Genomic DNA, 24,932 nt, shown 5'->3' on the forward strand with positions numbered 1-24,932 from the left:
CTGCTATCACAACTAAGTCATCCGTATATGTAAGACTGCTTATTTTGTGTTCACCTATCTTAACCTCACCCAGCCAGTCTATTGTTTTCAACATATGATCCATATATAATATGAACAACAGTGGAGACAGGTTGCAGCCTTGTCTTACCCTGAAACTACTCTGAACCATGAACTCAATTTACCGTCAACTCTAACTGCTGCCTGACTATCCATGTAAAGACCTTTAATTGCTTGCAAAAGTTTGCCTCCTATTCCATAATCTCGTAGAACAGACAATAACTTCCTCCTAGGAACCCGGTCATATGCCTTTTCTAGATCTATAAAGCATAGATACAATTCAATGTTCCACTCATAACACTTCTCCATCATTTGCCGTAAGCTAAAGATCTGGTCCTGACAACCGCTAAGAGGCCTAAACCCACACTGATTTTCATCCAGTTGGTCCTCAACTAATACTCGCACTTTCCTTTCAACAATACCTGAGAAGATTTTACCCACAACGCTGATTAAAGAGATACCTCTGTAGTTGTTACAATCTTTTCTGTTTCCATGTTTAAAGATTGGTGTGATTACTGCTTTTGTCCAGTCTGATGGAACCTGTCCCGACTCCCAGGCCATTTCAATTATCCTGTGTAGCCATTTAAGACCTGCCATTCCACTGTATTTGATGCGTTCTGACTTAATTTCATCCACTCCAGCTGCTTTATTGCACTGCAATCTATTGACCATTTTCTCCACTTCCTCAAATGTGATCCTATTTCCATCATCATTCCTATCCCATTCTACCTCGAAATCTGAAACATTACTGATCGTATTTTCACCTACATTGAGCTTCAAAATACTCCCTCCATGTGCCCAAGGCATCCACAGGATTCACCAGCAGTTTTCCTGACCTGTCCAAAATACTTGTCATTTCCTTCTTACCTCCCTTTCGAAGACTGCTAATTACACTCCAGAATGGTTTTCCAGCAGCTTGACCCATAGTCTCCAACCTGTATCCAAAGTCTTCCCAAGATTTCTTCTTGGATGCTGCAATTATCTGTTTGGCTTTGTTTCTTTCTTCAACATAACTTTCTCTGTCTACCTGAACTCTAGTATGTAGCCATTTTTGATACGCCTTCTTTTTCCTTTTACAGGCTTCCTTGACTGTGTCATTTCACCAAGTTGTTTGCTTCATCCTACTTTTACACACTACTGTTCCAAGACATTCTTTAGCCACTTCTAGTACTGTGTCCCTGTACCTTGTCCACTCCTTTTCCAATGACTGTAATTGACTACATTCAACTAACTGGTACCTTTCTGAGATCGCTGTCATGTACTTGTGCCTAATTTCCTTATCTTGCAGTTTCTCCACCCTTATCCTCCTACATATGGACCTGACCTCCTGCACTTTTGGTCTCACAATCCCAATTTCACTGTAGATTAAGTAATGATCAGTGTCATCAAAGAATCCCCTGAATACACGTGTGTCTCTGACAGCCTTCCTGAATTCCTGATCTGTTATTATATAGTCAATGACAGATCTGGTTCCCCTGCCTACCCAAGTATACCGGTGAACGTTCTTATGTTTAAAAAAAGGAGTTTGTGATTACTAAGCCCATACTGGCACAGAAATCCAGGAGTTGTTTCCTGTTCTTGTTGGCCTCCATATCCTCTCCAAATTTACCCATAACCTTTTCATACCCTTCTGTTCGATTTCCAATCCTGGCATTAAAATCCCCCATGAGCAGAACACTGTCCTTGTCCTTTACTCTAACAACTACATCACTGAGTGCCTCATAAAAACTATCCATCTTATCTTGATCTGTCCCTTCACAATGCGAATATACTGACACAATCCTAATTTTCTTGCTAGACACTGTCAAATCTATCCACATCAGTCGTTCGCTTACATACCTTACTGCAACTACGCTGGGTTCCATTTCTTTCCTGATGTAAAGCCCTACACCCCATTGTGCTATTCTTGCTTTGACTCCTGACAGGTAGACCTTGTATTCTCCCACTTCCTCTTCTTTCTCACCCCTTACCCGAATGTCACTAACAGCTAAACCGTCCAGCCCCACCTTACTTGCAGCCTCTGCCAGCTCTACCTTCTTCCCTGAGTAGCCCCCATTGATATTAATAGCTCCCCATCTCATTACCATTTGTTTGCCAAGTCGTATCTTAGGAGTCCCTGGTTTGTCAGTTAGAGGTGGGACTCCGTCACCTCCAAAGGTCCGAAGCATTTTGCTCTGATTGTTGCCAGCATCATATTTAAAGTACCAGGGAAGAAGGTTGCTAGCCTTACTTGCTCCGAGTCCCATGGGTTTTACCCCTAACGGTTGAGGGACTAACCGGTGGATTTGGTAGTCTTTGCCGTATGAGCGCAAAGGTGACCACGACTCAGAATATGTCCGAGATGCCCAGCCTTCTTCCAAAGTAACTGGTATCCCGACTGTCAAGACCACTTACTTGGCCACTCATACGTTGCCCGTGGTTCATGAACTAGGACATGACTACAGGAACCCACACCATGAACCAGGAAAGACTATAGAATTTAATAAAGCCATAAAAAATTACGATTTTCCAGCATTTATAAGTACCCCGTAAACTCACTGTTGTTAAAGAACACAGGAATTTTGGGAATTTATTATGGCGCTGACAGAATTACAGGAATAGTTTTATAAGGGCATTAGGACACTGCCAGTCTTACACCTGTTCTTTAACTGTTTTCGAGCCAGTTTTCAGTTTCAGTTGAGAGCGCCTCTGTGGGCATGCAGATGGAACTTATCAATCTGGAAAGTAATTCCCATTTAAATGACAAGTTCTTTTACGTTTAAACGAATCAGAGCCGGGCGGTGTTGTCGTGCGGTTCTAGGCGGTTCAGTCTGGAACCGCTTGACCTCTACGGTCGCATGTTCGAATCCTGCCTCGGGCATGGATGTGTGTGATGTCCTTGGGTTAGTTAGGTTTAAGTAGTTCTAAGTTCTAGGGGACTGATGACCACAGGTGTTAAGTCCCATAGTGCTCAGAGCCAATTGAACCATTTTTTGGAACGAATCAGGAGTTCTACATTGTCTTCCTTTGGAAGTGCGTCTACATCTCCATAATAAGGTTCCATCAACATACGTGAGTGAAACGATAGTTTCGATTGTGGCAGTAAATAAATCGCGATTACGTGGCAACATAAGAGACGAAACCCTGCGATACTCTCAGCTGGAACCAGATGTAAATTATGTCTTCGGTGCGCCAAAAATAGATAACCATAATGAAAATACGTTTTGTTTGTGATCTGTGTTGCTGAGAAATATGATGCTAGGCGCATGCGAAAGATTTAGTGTTGCTTGTGTGACTATATTGCCGTGAACAGCGTTTAATTTTCCTATCTCTTTCTCCTCTTCCCAGTCAGATAGTTGGAGCATTAATGGTGGAACAGTGCCTTTGGGCGACAGAGAATTGCATACGCTCAAGAGTTCCACATCTGTACCAAATCCTTGTCAGTCCCTCTTGTAGAGTTTCAGTGGGGTATCGCTGTGGAGTTACTTTCCCAAAGCTTCGTGTATTGTTCCACAGAAATACGAGTTGTTGAATATGTCACTCTTATTTTGTGCTTCAGTACTTGCCCATGCGTAATACTGCATTCTAAGTATTTCAATATATTAACTTGCTGTATGGTCTGTCTATGAATCTCGATCTTAACTCACATGGACTGGTGTCCTAAATGTATTACAATGTTACATTTAATTTGTTGTGAGCAATATTTTTCCAATAGAATTCATTTAAGTCATGTTTTAAACATAGCTTTACGTTTATTTAACCTATTCATAAATTTATAAAATTTACTAAAACTGCATAGGTAAAATTGCAGAAAGGTAGTTTTAGTAGTAAAGGGTGGGAGGTGGGCGCAGCTTTGATAGTTATGCCAGTGGCGCAGGACTTCGGTACAGCCCTGCTTCAGATCTATCATACTATATTTGCAATATAGTAATAGCACTGTTACCATCACACCAAAAAACTTGAAACAGTAACAATAATAAAGTACGATGCTGAAATACATGATTTATATGCCTATGAAAAAAACTTGTTGTTCTAGTGGATTCTACTGAGTCGAAGAATGAAAACGACATGACCAGTGGAAATTAAACCTGTACTAAACAGAACGCGTGGAGTGCTGGCTTTATTTTAAAACTAACCAGTGTAGAGATAACCAGTATTACAGTAAATACTTATTTATTCCAATTATTCCTAGCTATCTCAACTGTGTATTTTAAATTAAGAAACTGTAGATATCAGATTTTTTTTCTCTGATTCAGGTGAGATAATCTTTTTAATAACTATACACGCCAGGTTTGCTGCTACTGGCACTGTACCATCATCTTCATCATCATCATCTTGTACAGTTTCCAGTCCCAGGCTGGGTCTGTTTTGAGCACAAGCGCCATCTTGCTCTGTTTTCCCATCATAATTTCTGTTCATTCTAGTCCAGTCTTTGCCTCCTTTCTAAACACACTCCTCCATATCTTTCAATTATATATCCCTTGGTCTTGGTTTTGGTCGTTCCCTTCACATCTCCATTTCACGTATCTTCTTGTGAATCGTCTTTTTCTCCATTCTTTTTAAGTACCCATACCATGTTAGCCTTGACGTTTCCATCCTGCTCTGCAAGGGTTCTTCTTTTACCATTTCATTCCTTATCCTCTCTCTCCATGGTATTCCTATCCTACGTCTGAGCAACTTCATTTCACACGCCTGTAATCTGCTTACATCTCTTTCCTCAATTACATTCAGATGCATAAGTCAGTACTGGGATATAGCAGCTTCTATATATTAAAAAATGGTTCAAATGGCTCTGAGCACTATGGGACTTAACATCTGAGGTCATCAGTCCCCTAGAACGTAGAACTACTTAAACCTAACTAACCTAAGGACATCACACACATACATGCCCGAGGCAGGATTCGAACCTGCGACCGTAGCGGTTGCGCGGTTCCAGACTGAAGTTGAAAAAAAGATTTAATTATTTGCATCACTGTTCAAGCGCTTTGCTCATCACATGTCTAAATGTTAGCCATTCTTGATAAACTGTACGAATTTCTAAGCTTTCGCATATGGGTAGGCCCCGGCACGAATCCGCCCGTCGGATTAGTGTCGGTTTAGTGTCGAGGTCAGGTGTGCCGACCAGTGTGTGGACTGTTTTTAAGGCGGTTTTACATCTGCCACGGCGAATGCGGGTTGCTTCCCCTTATTCCACCTGAGTTACACCATGTCGGCGACTGCTGCGCGAACACTTTCTCCACGTACGCGTACAACATAATTACTGTACCACGCAAACACTGGGGTTACACTCGTCTAGTGTGAGACTTTACAGGTTGGTTCCACTGGGGGGCCGAACCGCACAATAACCCTGGGTTCCGTGTGAGGCGGCTGTAGGATGAGTGGACTGCTGTAGCCTGTAGTGGGGTTGTGAACCACTGAGGGCTACGGCGGGGACGAAGCCTCTCCGTCGTTTCTAGGTTACCAGTTCCATACAATACAATACAATACAATACAAATATTGTGCAGAGTTGACTTAAAACAATTTCATGATAAAAAATAAATTAGTAGACATGCGACAGCGTACGTTACCAAGTACGTCCCAAAACGCCACGCATAAAAACAGGATTCTTCCAGGTCTTATATATATATATCGGGTTCTATTGCCTATAGAAAGGTAGGGTCAAGTGTTTCGGACAGCCCTCGGTCTGGGGATCATGTATATAACCAACAGAAGGCTCGTCGGTATTCCACAGTACAGGGTCCAAGTATCAATATTACACATTCCCCCCTGCTTAGGCAAATCGAACAAATCGGTTGGTTCTTTTATGTGGTGTGCCTTAAGGGGCTTATGGAGGCACCAATACTTCATGGGCGGTTTTTTTCAAAACACGAGAAAAAGTTTTTGCCATTTTTCGTACCAAAACAGAGCCGCGGAGTCCAATACAGCTATGGACAGCAAATGACTGAAATATTTACGATATGTTCCTAATATCCCGATCTCGAACAGAGTTTGAATTTTTCTTGGCATCTTCATCCGTTTCTGAGGTACAGGGATTCAAAGTTACCCTTATTGTACACGTAAAGTACGCAGGCAAAATCCGATGTGTGGCGAAAACTTAGTTTATAAAGTGACGTAGCACAGAGAAATATGCTATAAAGTGTCTCCGTTGACACGAAAAGGGTTCTGGGAAACGGATGTTGTTGTATCCGGTCCCAATTATAAAACTGGTTTTGGTTTATTTCAATTTCACGTATATAAACTACCGGAATTTAGCTGACCCATAAAGTTCTTTTCATGTTAAGTGACATACTCTGCTAAGGCAGGGAAAAGAAAGAACTAGCGAAAAAATCTTTATACCGGACCACAAAAAAGCGAATACACTCCGATCTGCCCGCTCCCACTCACCCATTCAGCCCAAATCATTGTCATTATCTCTTTGCGTCTCTCTTACTATCAATGTCTCTTGTCTCTGTCTCTTCCCACTTTCTCTCTCTCTCTGTCAATCTGCCACTACATCCTTTTCTTTCTCCCACACTGCCACTGTCTCCTTCGCTCATTCTACACCATAACCACTATCTATTATCTTCCAGTATTTATTACTTTTCCATCTCTTTCCCACCGCTATTGGCTCATTCTCGCTTAGCATAAAAAAGCACAAATATGTTCGCATGTCAAAATTTTTGGGAAAAATTTTAAAGGCGCCGAGAAAGGTACAATAAGGCAGCAGGTGCCCCACTTTTCAGCCAGTCTTTTAAACAGGAACATAATAGCTTTTTTGTGCTCCGACAGTAGCATTTTTCCACTGGTTCTCTTCTTTTCCCTGCCACGGCAGCGCATGTCACTCGCGTAAAAAGGCCTGTATCGCTTGGTATAATTTTGACAGTTTACTTATATGAAAATGAAGTAGCGCAAAACTAATTTTACACCTCAGACAGGATTTATCGTACATAAATTATTTATGTGCTTCAATACTACACCATGAGGTGCTCAGTACCCTTCTTATGAAAACAGAGACCGTTTAAAGCATATTTATCCGTGCTACGTCACCTTATAAACAACGTTTTCGCTTCAAACCGGATTTAAAATGCATATTTTACGTATGAAAGTGTGGTAACTTTGAATCTCTGTATGTTGGAAACTGATAAAGGTATCAAGAACATTTTCAAGGTTGTTTGGGATCGGGATCTTATTGTTACGAATATATAGTAAAAATTACATCCATTTCCTCTGTGTAGCCGTCTTGGCACCTGCGTTTCAGTTTTGGTACCCGAAAAGCATGTTTTTGGAATAATTCTCGATAACGCGTGGATTTGAGAAAACGGAAGGATGCCAGTTCTAGATAAAGGCCTAGAGAAAATAGCTATTCACATTTGAGAAATTTCCTGCTGTTATTTATTATTTAGAGTTCGCCTCATACCAGATTTGACGTGCGTATTTTACGTGTAGAAGTAAGGCTGTTCAAATGTTCGTGAATTCCTAAAGAACCAAGTTGCTAAGGTCATCGGTCCCTAGACTTACAAACTTCTTAAACTAACTTATGCTACGAACACCACACAACCCAAGCCCGAGGGAGGACTCGAACCTCCGGCGGGAGGTGTCGTGCAATCCGTGACATGACGCCTCTAACCGCGGGGCCACTCCGCACAGCTGTTAAGGCTGTCCCATGCGCACCGATGTGGGATTCAGATGGATGATTTAAAGATTTTCCTACAGACGTGACCAGCGACGTACCAGAAAAGACGAATAATGCATTGTAGTTGGTGGAGAAATTAGTTTCATGGAATTGAGGAGAGTTATATTGGCCTATTTTGTTTCATGTATCACCAGCGTTTGTAGCTGTGAAAGTAATGAATCCAGTTTACGCGAAAGTCGGAAATATTTATTTTCTACTAATTGTGCGGCTCCGTCGCGATCAGCTGAATGAGTGACGACACAGCTTTGGCCGTCTGATCTATTACACTAAAGGACAAACTTTTCTGAGCGCGACAACTTTTAACTATGCGAGATTGCGTGGGTTTTGGATCTACGATGTTGATCGATATTTTTAATGATGATTAACAGTACCGACAGCAAAACGATACAAGTAGCAATTCCGAACATATTGGCGGAAGGAGAAATATCCGACGAAACCGTAACAACTTACAGCGTGGAACGCCCAGTTGACACGCTCAACGACAGGGTTAACTACTGATATGAGCTAATTTTGAGTCGTTTGGGCTACTTTGAAACGTCGAGGAAAGCGAAACGAGTTAATAACATGTCCAAAAATGGCAGTGGCAACCGACATCGAGAAAGTGAAAATATAACTTCTGCACCGATTGTTTGCAGTAATGTAATGTTTTGCAGGTACTTTCAGCAGTAAACGTGGATACTGTCTGCAAACTGTGTTGTGAATAGAGTCGATAGTAAAGAAGTAATACAATAAAAAAACTTTCAGTGTGTGTGTGTGTGTGTGTGTGTGTGTGTGTGTGTGTGTGTGTGTGTGCTGTAAACGAGACAAAGTTTCGTAAAGATTTGAAATTATGCTTAAAGATTGTTGGAAGTTGATAAAGGTTGTCATTCTGAAACCAAGGATGAAAGAAGTCCGTGAATATGCGCGCATACAGTTGCGCTGCCTCAGGACGATTTCAGTTTCTAACTGTAATATTTGTCTTTTTGTGTTAATCTCGTAACATACATTATGGCGCTTAATGAGTAAGTTTACAACAGCATATTAAATTCGGTCAATAATTACGCGAAACATCGAAAATTAAATTCTTTTTGTTCTTAGGAAACCTGCAATTGATACCGGACTCTGGGATAATCGCTTACTAATATGGATCTGCAATATACACATTGGGACAAAAAATGAAATGACTACTGAAATTTGTTATTATTTATTGAACAAAGACAAACTTGTGATGAAAATTAACGACAACAAAGAACGTTAAGAGGAGGCTGAAGTCTAGATCGGGTCCCGCGTCAGTCACGGCGGGGTTTCTCTACAGCTCACAGGTTGGCAACGCTCCAGGATAGAAGTAATGCTGACGAAAGAACTAGAGGATGCAATCCATGTGAATAGCAATAACGGAATGAGTTTACTGGAGAATATTCCGATCCGGAAACAGACTATGAAAGCAGATCGCAGTTCTCACCACATTCACAGAATCAAATATAAATTTTCTATATCATTTCGTAACGGTTGCTCTTAAATCATTTGGCAGCAAGGATGAATACCCAGTTAATAAACGAATACTCGTGATCATTTCGTGCTCCACAGTTGAATACTGTCAATGTTAACGAAAACCGCCACAGGTGTATTGCAAGAACAGGTGTTTCTATTACGTCACAGCCGGCTTCGTTCAAAATGAATATCTTAAAGTGACCTGACCAAACGTTCTCCAACGATCTTGGTAACGTAACTAATTCTCACAAAGTGGCGGTAATGTGCCGGAGTTAGGACTCAAAAATTTCTAATGGTCATACTCAACACTAGAACACCCATTTACAGACGCGCCGAAGAGATAGCGCAAGGACAGCTATCAGTTGATCTACATGCAAGGAACATGATACGCTGCGTTATACCGAGCTCAGAGAAAAGGTGATTTCCTGGCAAGTAAACATACAGTAACACAGTTATTTGCTAAGTCTGCATGCATATCGGCATCAAGGCTCAGAAACCTTCGTGAGATTTGATGGTCCTTTCTATTGTCACTTGCGATTCACCGAACCAGTTCAGTGTGTTAACTGCAAGTTGGTTAATGGTTTTGCGGGGTGAAAGGTAGTCAGAGGTGCACGAGCCCCTTCTGCCTCCCGCACGGTAGACACCTGTGGTTCATGCTTCCGCGAAAGTAGAAGTAGCACATCGAGGTAAAGATCACCTATACGTTGATCACAATCAATACGGAAGTTATCTTGCGCATTTACTTATTTAATAAATATCCTAACTGCAACTGTTATGTAATGTTAACAACAGTAGTACAACATAGTAGTCAGCAATTTGTTACCTCCCACAATACCGTCAGTTACGCAATGTTGGCTGCAGCCGAAAACAAATGACTATCGGCCGAAGTCTTTCGACATTTCGACGGTTCAATCCCGCGTCTGCCCATCCTGATTTAGGTTTTCCGTGATTTCCCTAAATCGCTCCAGGCAAATGCCGGGATGGTTCCATCGAATGGGCTCGGCCGACTTCCTTCCCTGCCCTTCCGTAATCCGATGAGACCGATGACCTCACTGTCTGGTCTCTCCCCCCCAGAACAGCTCAACCCCCTCTTCCGACATCTACCGAAATCTCCCATTTCAGGACTAGAGAGCTCATCGAGAAACTTAAGGTTCACATATTCCCATATTGCTGTTCCATAACACTCCTCTGGGAGTTAAAAAAGTTATGGTTAAAGAAGTTTTGTAAGATTTTGCCGTATCACTGCTTGCGATTTGTCTGTCTCCTCATACTGGTTTGACAGAATCTGATGCATTAAAAAATGTTGGTAGTTGTGAGTATGTAATACATGAAATGTTCGGTACCCAAACGCAGGTATTTTTATAGACTGTTGGAATAAAAAGACTGTTGTTCGGCATCTGAACCCTCAGTCTCCCCAGCCACACAGACGGAAGTAGAAGTGAGTGCGTCTAATGGCGCTGCCCAGTAACAAGTGCGTCCAGAGATGCTCCTTGTGAAGTACCACAGCTAAGCAGACTACACAAAAAAGTATCATCTCTAGGACACAGTATGCAAATACTGTGTGCCAATTTCTCTAGCCTCGGTAAAACCTCGTTTCGGCAAGGAAAGAAGTCCACAAGTTTCTTCAAGTGTGCTATATCTAGCAGACGCCACTCAACGATGATCAAATCCTGTAGCGCTAAACAACTTTCGGGAATAACAACTGGTACTATCATTCGCTGTTCAAACAGTCCCTGAATTTTCTGTACAATTAAGATTCGATGAGTCTGCAGCTCGTGGTCTCGCGGTCGCGTTCTCGCTTCCCGAGCACGGGGTCCCGGGTTCGATTCCCGGCGGGGTCAGGGATTTTCACCTGCCTCCTGGGTGTTTGTGTTGTCCACATCATTCCATCATCATTAATGAAAGTGGCGAGACTGGACTGAGCAAAGCTTGGGAATTTATATGTGTGCTCATACAGTGCAGGCTTTCACGGCCGGAATAGTCTTCAGTTAAAACTTCCGGGCTGAGAGGCCGTGGTCGATGTATAAAATTTCCACCTGACGTTTCGTCTCCAGCTGCGGGAGACATCTTCCGAGATCGTCCGGCTACTGCCACTGAGGCTCCAGGTACTCTCGCATTTATAGAGCGCATAGAGGGCACCACCATTCGTCACGTGATGCCGACAGTATGCCTATCTTTCGAGGCGTCATTATTCTCGATTAAGAGTAATCGATTGTCATTCTTCTTGCGCAACGTCGACATCCATATTTTGTCCAATTTTGAAACTTCCTCTTTTCTATTAAAATTGTTGTGGTGTTTGTGGATCTCTATTGCTTCCCTATACATGCGTGGATGATAATGGGATGTTCGTGCTAGAACGCTAGTCTCATTAAATTTAATTTCGTGGTTCCCATCTCGAAAAACATGCTCAGCTACGGCCGATTTTTCGATGTGTCCTAAGCGACAGTTTCTCTTATGTTCGGCTAAGCGGGTGTTTACACTTCTTTTTGTTGTTCCAATGTATACTTGTCCACAACTGCATGGAATTTTGTATACCCCAGGTGTTGCTAGGGGGTGTCGAGCGTCTTTTGCAGTTCTTAAATATTCCTTAATCTTCTTGGTGGGTCTGAAGATAGTTTCGATCCCATGTTTAGCCAAAACTTTGCCGATGCGGTCCGTGACTTTATTAATGAACGGTAAGAAAACTTTTCCAGTAGGTGACCGTTGTTGCTCTGGAATTCTGGCTTCTTTTCTTCTTTGATGGAGGGCTCGATCAATTTCCTTGCTGGTATATCCGTTTTTCATGAAGGCCGAACGTAAGTGATATAATTCGTCTTGCAAGTAAGCCGGCTCGCAGATTTTGTTGGCTCTGTCCACCAAGGTTTTCATGACACCTCTCTTTTGCCTAGGATGATGGTTTGATTCCTTGTGGAGGTATCGATCCGTGTGAGTGTTCTTTCTATATACCTTGTGGCCCAGCGTCCCATCCACTCGTTTAATTACCGACACATCCAGGAAATTAAGTTGACCGTTGCTCTCTTTCTCCATCGTAAACTGTATCTTCGGGTTAATACTGTTCAGGTGCACCAAGAAGACATCCAGCTCTTCTTCACCATGAGTCCACACTACAAATGTGTCATCAACATAGCGGTACCATTTAGCTGGCTTTTTACTGGCAGTCTGCAGCGCTCGCTGCAGGACTATGGAGCTCAGTGCAGAAATGGCAACTAACAGGCAGAAGAGGAAATTCGATGGCCTACAGAAAGGTAGGAGTGAAATATCAGTCGCTGGCAACTCTCGAACTGTGATTAACATGTCTGGGAGAGAATTAACAAAAGAGGAACATTCAGTTCTATCGAAAGGAGGCAACTTTGCAGTCACGCCACTAAAGGTTCCGACGGAGGACATTATAGCAAATGTGGAGGCGGGAATCCGTTTGTTATCATCGCATTCCGCGGATGAAATCAGGAAGATGTCTCCCGCAGCTGGAGACGAAACGTGAGGTGGAAATTTTATACATCGACCACGGCCTCTCAGCCCGGAAGTTTTAACTGAAGGTTATATGTGTGCTGATAACTGCGCAGTTGAGTGCCCCACAAACCAAACATCATCATCATCATCATAAGATTGGATGATTTAGCATGTCAGTCAAGATGCTTTAGGGTGCCTAAGTGTTTGTTTAACCAGGAACATATGCGTTTAGCCTTGTGAACAAGGCAGTTGTCATCTTGGAAGACAGGATTGTCCACAGAATACTCATGAGGAAGGTGTAGAAGAAACGAGAATATTTGGTCATAGAAAACTCTGAAATAAAAATCCTCATCCGCGTTCATGACACTAACCTAAATTCATGATACGAAAAACTCTTTCACACAACATCACAGGGGTCAAGTGAACCTTACGATACTGGGTTTTGTTATTCTGATGGCGGCTTTTAGTGTCGCTGTCTTCATTTGAGCTATGTAGGTCCAGTGAGATTTGTGTGAGAGAGAGAGAGATAGAGAGAGAGTTATATAGGTCAAATGAAATATTCGATTCTGGTTGAGTATTTTCTATGTCCAGTTTATTCTCAAGGGTTTCGTGTTATTTTTCGGTTTTGTTTATTTTGGAGTGCTGACGATGTTCTTATTTTTGTATATTTAGCTTGTCCCCGCTCCAAACGCCCTACTGCCTACGGTCGTCCTATTAAATTCATTTTATTGCTGGGTTGAAATATTTTAGTAGTTTATTACTTGGTTCGCGGGTTTATTTAGCGACGTTATGGTCGCCATACTGTATATGCTGGAAGTAGGGGGTCCGCCATCTTCATGTCATCAGAGGCCAAAGCAGAATCGTGGAATCGAAGTCCTGGTTGTACAGTTCTGTGGTTCTGCAGCCTGAATTGCACTCTGCACACCTCATTGTTCGATCAGTACTAGTTTCTGTGTTGTTTAGACCATTGACGAAATGTAGCTTTCTATGCCACAATGCTCTTTTGTCAGGGACCTGACTCTAGGTCCCACTGCATAGGGAAATCATAGGTGGAAACATCAGTTACAATGTGAGTTTGTACCACACCTGTAATCATGGTCACATAGCCTAAAGGTTAAGGTGAGTGCTTGAGATAAGTGGGAAGTCTGGGTTCAAGTTTCAATTCAGCACAAATTTTCTATTATCACTACAGGCTTATGTTTTAAGTAATGTTTGCACTTGCATTTCATGGAATAGTGCAGTACCTACTGACTGCAAAATAGGAGTAACAAGGGCTTACACAGAGCCACACACTGATAGCCAGTTTGGGTAAAATGACACTGGTATACTATTTACTTTCTGCCACACACTGCATGGTGTCTTGTGGAGTACAGCTACAGATGTTGCTTTTGTTTGGGACCCAAGGAAAATCTAGAGTCAGAGAAAACACTGTATTATTTGTATCAAGATGGTGTAACTGTATGGACAACACAACAACTTACACCTGATAGAGGCTGGCTATGTGAAAATGGTCCAACTGCATAAATAGCTTATAAAAGACCCATTTCCCAAAAAGCAATTTTAATCATTGTTGTGAGACTCATTCCACGTCAGTATAATGTCCTCAGTTCCCTTGTTACAGAAGTACATTCGTATCTGCTTTTAGGCCATCGAAAGAGTTAAACGGAAACAGTCAAGTGCTAAGTTGTAAAGTAGATTTCAAAATATATCTTTATGAAATCTTTTAAATGATCGCTTATCAATTTTCAAACTTAATTGGTAAATACTATGAAGAAGACAACATAAGTCAGAAACGTGTAATCATTTTCTGACTTCATTGTCCACTATAAATATACCTCAATATAAGATTTTTCCAGAAATTGCTTTTCAAATTTTAGACTTTGTGACTGACACTCTCTGTTTAATTTGAGAGAAAATACAATTTTAACCAGAGATATTTGCTCTTTGTAACATGCACTAAAGTCATTCATATGTACTAATACATTGCTAACCCCTTACTCTACTCGCTCCTCATTTGAGATTTTTTGTTGTGAAATATCTTCATCATCACATGTTATGTTCATCACTAATTTTGTCGTATGCCTAGGACACATAATTACTCAGCACTAGATTTCAAAGTACTGGAAAGGAATATCCCATCTAAAATACTAGCAAAGTAACTCAATGTTGCCTCATTTCGAAGGTTTTCATGACATAATTTATATAAGAAATGTTTCGAGGTATCTAGTGGAGTTAGCTGTTCCATTATTCTGGCCAATAATTCAACAACTGGATTGCGCAAAAAATGGTAAGATCACAGTTTCTAGAAGACAATGCAACACATCAGAATTTAATTAATCTATTACAATGTTTACAGTCATGCAAATAATTTCTATATAACATAATATAATATAATTTTAATGAACTCAGTATCTATTTAAGAACCAAGAAGTCTCACCGTGTACATCCAAATGGAACCATGTGCCATTCCTGGGCTGATTAGGTGGTCTGTTCAGAAAGACCACTTTACACTCATACCAGCCCTGGTCTGACTCACGGATGTTGGTCAGGTTGAGGGAAGCAAGCCCGTAGGGCGAGTCCGGTGAGACGCGTGACACGCGACCCTCATAACCTTCACCACTGTGGGTCGGGTAGCTGTCGTACCAGATGTAGATGGGGATCTCCTGACCCTGTCAGCCGCAAATATGCAGCGGCACAACATACGTATCAAGGCCAACAATGCAGCACTCGACAAATCACCATTCTGTGAAACTCTTTTACATATGAGTTGAGTTCAGCATCATTCATGTTGCCAACAATTAACAGATACTAAAATGCTCAAAAATAATTTTTAAGTAAAATATGTAAAATAATTAGAATACAGTGTTCTAAATATAATGCAAATAAAGTTGCAATTAATATCGGAAGATATTGGGAAAAAGGACATCATCTGCATGAGAGTAGAGTGTAGACTGTTGTGCACAGGAGGTGTGTACTGTACAAGGGATAACAGAGCCAGAAATTACTGGAAGATATGAGAAGGAGAAAATATATCTGTAATATTCAGTTTTCTACACATGTCTCAGAACCATTTGGAGGATCTCTCAGAATGTTAATAGTGTATTTGCATGTATCTGTGTTACATGGTTTTAAGCACTTTTGATATACATTAATTATTTGGTCATAGGAACTCATGCAGGCCCTATTTATTACAATGTAAAGGCAAAAATTATTATTGGCATTTGAATAATATCTATGTAAATGTCACTGGATGCTGAGCTCAACATCATTTGTTACATTTATGGTTACTACTTTAATCTACAATATGGTATACTGATATCTCAATTAACATGCATTTTACAATATTCCATAAATCTCATCATTCCATTTACTTAGATACATAGGAATAGTATTCATAAATAAGGAGTTAAAAGGAAAATACCTCAAGGAAAGGATGAAATGGATGTACTTGTTATTTAATTTCAGGAGCTGTGTACATGCTCCATGAAGTTGTTTGTGTTCAAATCTACTATATTTGAATACCAATGACTCTCACTGTTGATTAATTGTGCAGTCTGGTCAATTGTGTTACAATACTGCCACTGCACTTTGTCAAAGGCTATGCTATCCATGTAAAATCATGCATTTAAACTGTGTTAAAAATTATTCAGTTAAATACCAAAACATCTTTCACAGATTTGTGGTAGCTGAACTTGTACCACCTTCTACTGCTTTATTTTACTGCACTTGAATGTGTTTGTACTGTAGTACATATATATTTGTTTTACATGACTCATTAAAAAAAGTCAAGCAAAACACCATATAACTACCATTAATTGTACGCATTTTTTATAGATTTATGAATGATCAGACAAGCAGTGACACGTTCTGGAGTCTTCTGCATTTATTTATTTATGTGTAGATGTAAATAAACATTCTCTCATTATTTGAAGATATGCAGGAAGCAGCTGTACTGAAAGAATGTTTCATCTTGTGTAAACTGAAATTATGAGATGCTTTGGTACGAGCACACATCTCTTGGAACTCTCACATGCTGTCCACTTTTAAAACATTTAAAACATATAAATACAGAATTTTCTAGAGGTGCTCACTTTAAAGCATAGACATTAAGGGCCGTCACACATAGGGGCACATGCCGTCAGGAACATTCAGTATCTATTAATATTAAAATTTGTTAAATTATCAGTTCAGATTGGCTTACAATTAATATTATCAAAAAGCTATTTCTAACAACTACAGCAATATGGTTAGAAAAAAAGTGGAAATATGAATAGGATATTACTAGCTGCGTATCCAGAACACACTCAATTACTTCATTTGATAGTGAAAAAAAATATTTGGAGATAAATGAGCCAAGAAATGATGATGCACAAAAAAATCATAAAAATGATATGTAAAAATTATAATAATACTGATAATTGTTGGCATTAAATAGAAGACAATGCAAGCTTTTCTTCCAGACAACAGTGTATCGATAAGTGTGTGTATTTGATATCTTTGTTATTGTAATTATGAAAAAAAAATTCAAATCAGTATTGAGCACTGCCCAAAACAATATGTAAAATTTTTTGTTGGGAGCTTGGGGCCATGTTAGTAGGCTGTTTAGGTTTTTATGTTGGTAACACCATGTAGTGCTCTGTATGTAAATCGCTGACTGTGCTGTGTGCAGTCTGTGGCTGGTTGGACTCATTGTTAGAATATTCGCTAGTGTAATGTTGGGCAATTGGATGTGAACACCACGTAGCGTTGTGCATTTGGAGGTGAGCCATCAGTAGTGGTGGATGTGGGGGGAGAGATGACAGAGTGTTGAGTGGACGATCTGGATGTGTGCCCATCAGAATAAGGCGGATGTCACAATTTTTTTTTATATATCAGCTTGTGTCTGTATGTGTGGATGTGTGTGTGTGTGTGTGTGTGTGTGTGTGTGTGTGTGTGTGCGCGCGCGTGCGAGCGAGAGTGTATACCTATCCTTTTTTCCCCCTACAGTAAGTCTTTCCGCTCCCGGGATTGGAATGACTCCTTACCCTCTCCCTTAAAACCCACATCCTTTCATCTTTCCCTCTCCTTCCCTCTTTCCTGATGAAGCAACCGCCGGTTGCGAAAGCTCAAAAGTTTGTGTGTGTGTTTGTGTGTTTTTTTTATTGTGCCTATCTAGCGGCGCTTTCCCACTTGGCACACTTGGCAAGTCATGGAATCTTTGTTTTCAATATATATAATAACTTTTGAACATATTAAGGTAAATACATTGTTTGATCTCTATCAAAATCTTGTATTGGCACTTGCTGTATTGCAGTAATTCGAGTGACGAAAATTTGTGTGAGGTAAGTGATTCATGAAATCTATAGGTTATTGTTAGTCAGGGCCATTACTTTGTAGGGGTTATTGAAAGTCAGATTGTGTTGCACTAAAAGTATTGAGTGTCAGTTTAGTGATGATCAAAATAAGTAAAGAGAGAACTGTCTGAGTATGTTAAGTTTTATTCAGCTGTTTCTGTATCAAATAATGTAAGAGTTTTTCCAGCACTGTTATTCATAATTTTTCTAACGGGATATTTGAACTTTTTCTCATTGAACGTGTTGGTCCTGCAGATGCATTGGTTATTTGTAATTAATATTATAATAAACATTCTGTATTACTGATTTTTCATGAATAAAAGAAAATTACATTATGAAAGTTAACTATGTGTTAAGAACTGGCAGGTGAGAGATGTATGATGTACTCTGCAAAGTTTATGTACTAGAGGGCATGTTCTTCATTTTGAGCATTTGCAGCATACAAATATAAAAATGCGAGCCACGATTTCAAAATATTAACCAGTTACTAATGGTAATGAGTTAACTTATTTGCAACCATGATGATTTGATTTTGAAAGTACATTGAGATTGATACAGATGGATCTAAACTTCTATCCAATAATTATTTGTTAGTTTCATGGTTTGAATGTGGGCAAGTATTACAAGACAAGGAAAATGTGAACTTTGTTTATCCACACCTTAAAAACAAGGATCCATCTGTCGGAATTTTTTTATCAAGAGAAATGTATGGATATTATTTTAAAATGTAACAAATGGTGAAGGTAGTTCCTGTTACACCACTGGAACAATGAATGGAAAATGAAATATATGAAGTACCCATCCACAATGTGTTTAATTTTTTGCTTTTGGAAGGTTACATAGGAGCTTATGTGCCAAAGGTGTTTTCTCACAAACTGATCCATGGAAGGACAGGGAACAAAAGATAGTTGTGCAAGGAATAAGTCATTTAATCCCCAATAACAAGGCTAACTGATTAAAAAAATTTAATCAGTTATAAAAAGTAATAAAACAGTTTTAGGGCAACATTCAGATAACAACTGCATAGCGTTGTGTTCTGGATAGCAGCAAAGAGATAACTAATTTTATGGAAGTAATTACATGGCTTATCTAAATTTAAAACTAACAGAAATATAACATGCAAGCAAATAGAGCTTAGAGTGCAGCTACACTTTCAGCTAAATTGCTCCAAATACATTAGTAAACATCTTACTGTAAAATTAATCAAAGCACCTCTAAACAGCCACAGAGATAGAGAGAGACAGAGGGACTTGTTAATGAGCTGTTAAGTGCAAGTGATGTAGATAACTGCATTGCATGGTTAATTCTTAAGGTAGCTTCCTCTAGAATAAGTCACTGATTCATTCAGTGTTTTCCATTTCCTTTTGACTGTATGTGCATAGTTACACAATGTGGTATTTTTGACTGAATAAAACAACCTGAGATACAAATTGAACACTGAACTTTTTACAATGCGTTATTACTAGCCTTGTATGAGGCTGCATTGCAGCCTGTTAATAAACATAGCAAATGAAACTTTGAGATAATCACCAAAATAACCCCAAAAAATTGGTGTCAGCACACTATATCAAGTACACAAAAATTTATTTTGTCATATTTAATTTATTTGGTTTTCTGTGTCGGCTGTCACTTGCGATGCAACTGGTGTTTCAAAGGATCTTTATAAACTGTAATTAAATAGTATTTACAGTCCCAAAACCATGTTTTACATGTTCTACAAAGATACATGTATCGCAGCAAAACAGAGATTATTTTTTTAACTAGTACACATTTCAGATGACACTTGTAATGCAGTTATCTTCATCACACCTTTTGCATTAAGGTTAAGTGAATGAGTGAAGTGTATTTACAGGCAGTGCGTAATATGGATTGAATGAAGGAACATCATATTTACAACAATTATTTTTTATGATGGGCAATATAGAGTTTGAGGTCATTGGCACTGATCTTCAATACGACAGGAGAAAAACGTAAAAATTCTTTGAAAATGCTGATATGTTATTGCACAGTTTTTGCATTTATTTACTGAGTGCAATATGCACATTACTGTGAGGGAGGGAAGAAATAAACAACACTATAAACTCTATCATATTTAAACACTGTCAGTATAAACTTGCGCTATGTCACTGTAGCTGTGATGTAATGAACATTATTTTCAACAGCAACTATGACAGATAAAAAAAACAACAAATATTGTCTGATACTATTTACTGATCTGTAAAAATCTTCTAAACTTCTGTTATTATGGGATAAGTACTTTGAAATATCTTATGTTATGACACATTGATGTTAATTTAAGTGGCTAGATCAGCAGACTTTGTTAGTTTTTAAGAGTTATTGATATTCCATCAAGAATGATATCCTTGCAGATTAGTGTCATTTGATAACTACTCTGTTTTATATCAGTGATGTCAATGCCTGTTCCAACTGCATGATCTTTAATGGGAAGCGGTAAATTTTCTAATGTTGTCTTTAGTATTATGTAGACAGTGACTCCATAAACAGGTGAGTAGATTACAACTTTTGCAATAGCAACAGCTCACCCCTCACCCCCCCCCCCCTTACATTCCCACCCACTGAAATGCAGCTTAACATAGTTCAGTTACGATGATAATAATTATATAATTGCCATTATGTAAATGTAGAGTTCCAATTTTGAACATATCAGCATTTTCTTTTTGTTCTTTCTCAAATTTGCTTCTAACTTTTCTGTTTTAAAATGAACAATATATTATCTGCTTTGTTAGGGTAGTTGAGTAGGTGATAACTTCTATCACTAACTGATTGAAGAATCATAGGAAATGGGGCTGGAGAAAGTAATATTATAATTTTTTCTTCTTAGGATGGGTAGTAGGTCGCAGGAAATCTCCAAGACTACAACCATTACCCAAATATTGCTAAATGAATCCCCCCTAGTATAATAATTGTTTTAAAATAAATAGAACACATTGGCTGACAGTGACACAGTAAGCTCAGTACATGAACATAATGGAACACTCTTTTAGGATCTACCAGTATGTGATTTTAATGTCATTATTTGGTCATGTTACTGCCCTTTTCATAGCATAAAATGTTCTTAACATAGAACTAATTTCTATTAGTATGTTAAATGTATTATATAGCCTAATAAAGCTCTGTTCTCTCTCTGTTGACTTGTCTTGTTGGTCGTTTGTCCCTTGTGGCGAAAAGAGGCCAAATTATATAGATACGTTTTTAAATCCAAATACAGGTTAAGAACCAAATCAAAAAAGGCACAGTCCACTGCAGGACAAAGAGCTTGACTTGGAACTACATGTAACCAAGGTACCTGGGCAGATGTACACAATAACTTCTATAATGAAAAACATATATATTAATAATATTTTTTACAGGAAAATGAAGACATTGTTTAATATCGCAGGTACATAGGCAGAAAAATAATATATTAATAGATGTAAATAACTTATAAAAGAAAATGTTTTTAAAACAGCAAATTATCTATGACATATTCTCTGCCATAATGTCTGATACCAGCATTTATCTGAAGACTGGTTCCAAGAGTCCACCCATTTTTATACCACTAATTTACTTTCTGCAGTTTGGTATCAAAAAAAGTGTCAATTTCACTGGGAGCCTTAGTGGAACTTGAGTCAGTCTTCGTTATATATAGTGCAATGAATGAATTTCTGTTTCCAGCTAGTGTTTGTACTCAAGGAATGACTGTTCACTACATGACTGGTGTTGTTTGATTAGAGTTGTGTTCACTCCATTTTTGCTTCTTTCACCAAAGACAGCTGGCTGTGTGAAATTTTAATGTACACAGTTTTGATCTTAGTATAACTTGCTTGGGGTCTATATGAAGTACTGAGCCTCTAAACTTATATCTAATCTGTTGTTCTCTGCTGCTATCCTACCATGTAGGATTTTAAAACATAAGGGGAGCATTCTCATATTGCTGATATGGGCCATTACATTATATGGGTTTGGTCTCTCTTCCATTTCAGCCTGGTAAAAATTCTGCATTACGTAGTGTGCAAGAGTTGACAAAACTATAAATTTTCTACGCATTTGTCTTTGAAGTAGATTTACAGCTCCTTAGAATTACAGTGTACAAGTGCTCCTCATCATTATATTCAAATTACGTGTTTGTTTTATGCGCAAAATGTTTGATCAATATGATAGTATTGTTACAATCTAACGTTGACACCTATTACGTTGTATTATTGTTTCAAGTTGTCCATCATGTGTTATACAAAGAGGAAATTTCTGTAAGTTTATCCGCCTTTGTATTGCAAAAGAGACGCCATTTTCATAACAGCTATATCCTTGGGGAATAAATCCTGATTTTTTCACACTACAGTATTTTTAGACTGATTGTACTGGATATCCTGACATATCAGTGTTACTTGAATTTCTACAAGACACTCTACCCAGGTAGAGGTGAATAATATCCCATGTCACGTCAACTTGTTGGGATTGAAACATGATTAACTGAACAGTTATATGGAATTTTTTCCTGAGGATCTTGTGTACTCAGTGGAAGCTACAATACTAGAACTGAAGATGTAGTACCTTGTACCATACAGAATCATCACAATGTAAGTTTGTGAGTGAATGCATAATAGTACTTTTATGTAATTGTTCTGTATAGTTGACAAGAATAGGTATGATGTTTGCTCTCATACAGTATCATAGGACAGTTCCTCGTCAAATATTATGTGTTATGTGTGAGCGAGGGGTTAGAAAGAGACAAGGAAGAGTTTCATATCATTGCAATAATTGAAACTAATAGATGGAACACTTCCTCTTTTTAGTATTTAATTTAATGTTATAATCCACAGGTTTCTTTCTACACAAATTATACAAAGGTGGCTGAAAATTAAACCAGTCAGCAAAACTGACTAATAGAATTTGACAGGTACCTGTCTATAAGTAGATTCTCTTAACACTACAGGTCACATCCTACTCATTTTTATATGTTCATGGGGACAACTGTGTTGCTACTGATAACAAGTGAGAGTTCTTGAGAAATGGTAGTATGTTTTTTTGCCAGTAAGAAAGGATTTAGTTATCAGTACTGTTCCAACACAAATATGCAAGAATGAAAGGAAATTGTCCTCCGTACTTAAGGAACAGCACACCCTGAAAATATCACACATGTTGCTAAATTACTCATTTAGTCTGAAGTGACTTACACATTGTTACACTGAAGCAGCGTGATTTCACACTGAGCAGGCAACTGTTATTTTTCAGTTGCACCCATATAAACTTTAATAGTTGCAGACCAACATTTGAAATAATAAATAAAGCTTGGAAGGGAAAAGAAGACAAATAGTCAAAGCAGTGTTAAGTGCTCTGTAATGGTGGGACATAACTCATTATGAAGTCTGGTTTCTTTTGTGTGTCTGTATTTTGTTGTCAATTTGGATGTAAGTGTGAAAGAATTTTTGTTCATTTTTCATGCTGTGCCTGTTTATTTACTTATGACGAATGCTTTTACCTTGTTGTTTTAACATCTCATTGATAGTTCCACAAATCCTGTTACTGTTGCAGTCATGTGAATCACTTTATGAGGAGAAGAAAATGTACTGAACTGTCACTGAGTTCCCATTACTTTTTTGTATGTGGTCATTTTCATTTGTTTTGTAGAAGTCAAGTTTATGTGCTCTTGCAATTCCTTCATATTTTTAATCATTTTGCAATTGTTATTGTTGTGGTCTTTAGTCCTGAGGCTGATTAATGGCAGCTCTCCATGCTACTCTATCCTGTGCAAGCTGCTTCATCTCCCAGTATATACTGCAGCCTACATCCTTCTGAATCTACTTAGTGTATTCATTTCTTGGTCTCCCTCTACTATTTTTACCCTCCACACTGCCCTCCAATACTAAATTGGGGATCCCTTGATACCTCAGAACATGTCCTACCAACCATTCCCTTCTTCTAGTCAAGTTGTGCCACAAACTCCTCTTCTTCCCAATTCTCTTCAATACCTCCTCATTAATTATGTGATCTACCCATCTAATCTTCAGCATTCTTTGGTAGCACCACATTTGCAATTACTATTGTTAAAATTACTATCTGATCTAATGTTATGACCTCCAGGACACAAAAGACTATCAGAACTTTGAGTGACACTTGAGTCACCTGTTTATAAAAAGGACATAAATTGTTCTTTTATGGGTTTTTCTGGGCATTAGTCTTGTTAGCAATCTTAATCAGATATTATATAACTTTGAATACTACTGCCATAAGCTCAGATCTGTAAAATTTGTGAGTTAACATTACATTGCTGTTCCCACTCTTAAAACAAGAAACATATCTTTCTCCCAGTGTTCCTTTTGTTTTATGTTTGTTGCAAGTGGTTTTTAACAATAAACACAATGTTGTCATTATATCATTCATATCATTTTTAATTTTTTTGGTGCTAATATTTCATCATCTATACAACATTCTGTTCTGGAACTAATCATTCACATTCTGTGATGTGAAGAATACCATCTAACTGCTACACAAGCGAATGTTTGGTACTCTGATTTAAATAGTGATGAGTGTGTTTGTTGATATTTTGATTTTTTGTAGAAGCACAAAGATGGAGATAAACATATTTACATTATGTAATGAAATCTAAAACAATTTTTGAGATACACATAGTCATTAGTTAGGAATTTAAAAATAATTCCTTTTTTGTCTATGACATCACTTTGTGACGTGATCTTCATCTTGTTTGGTAATGAATAAAACATTTTGCTGTGATTTTTTTTAAAAATCTCTGTAGTATGTTTGAAGTGTGTACTATTTTTGTTATTTCTTAAAAATTCATTTCAGTTTACTTTACTAATTTTACACAGCAGTGCAGTATTGCAACAAAGGTACATTTCAGGCCATCTATATATTTCCATTCCAATCTTCTTAACAGCTCTTCATATGAGCATAAAATTTAAGATTACACAGTAAAACAGTTCTAAAATTTCAATGTACTATGGGAAAATTA

The 24,932-nt window shown here is 38.7% G+C and overlaps 1 protein-coding gene across 15 annotated transcripts in view; it reads right to left on the bottom strand.

Annotated features, from left to right (window-relative positions):
- The window catches only part of LOC126277885 (protein turtle-like), a 798,080-nt gene that overhangs the window by 160,741 nt on the left and 612,407 nt on the right, over positions 1-24,932 (bottom strand). For all 15 annotated transcript variants that reach the window (XM_049977425.1, XM_049977435.1, XM_049977434.1 and 12 more), the window contains one exon: positions 15,067-15,298. In XM_049977425.1, coding sequence (XP_049833382.1) covers positions 15,067-15,298 — 232 coding nt within the window. The remainder of the gene's footprint in view (positions 1-15,066; positions 15,299-24,932) is intronic.

This window comes from Schistocerca gregaria, chromosome 6 (assembly GCF_023897955.1).
Source record: "Schistocerca gregaria isolate iqSchGreg1 chromosome 6, iqSchGreg1.2, whole genome shotgun sequence".
Lineage (NCBI taxonomy): Eukaryota > Metazoa > Arthropoda > Insecta > Orthoptera > Acrididae > Schistocerca > Schistocerca gregaria.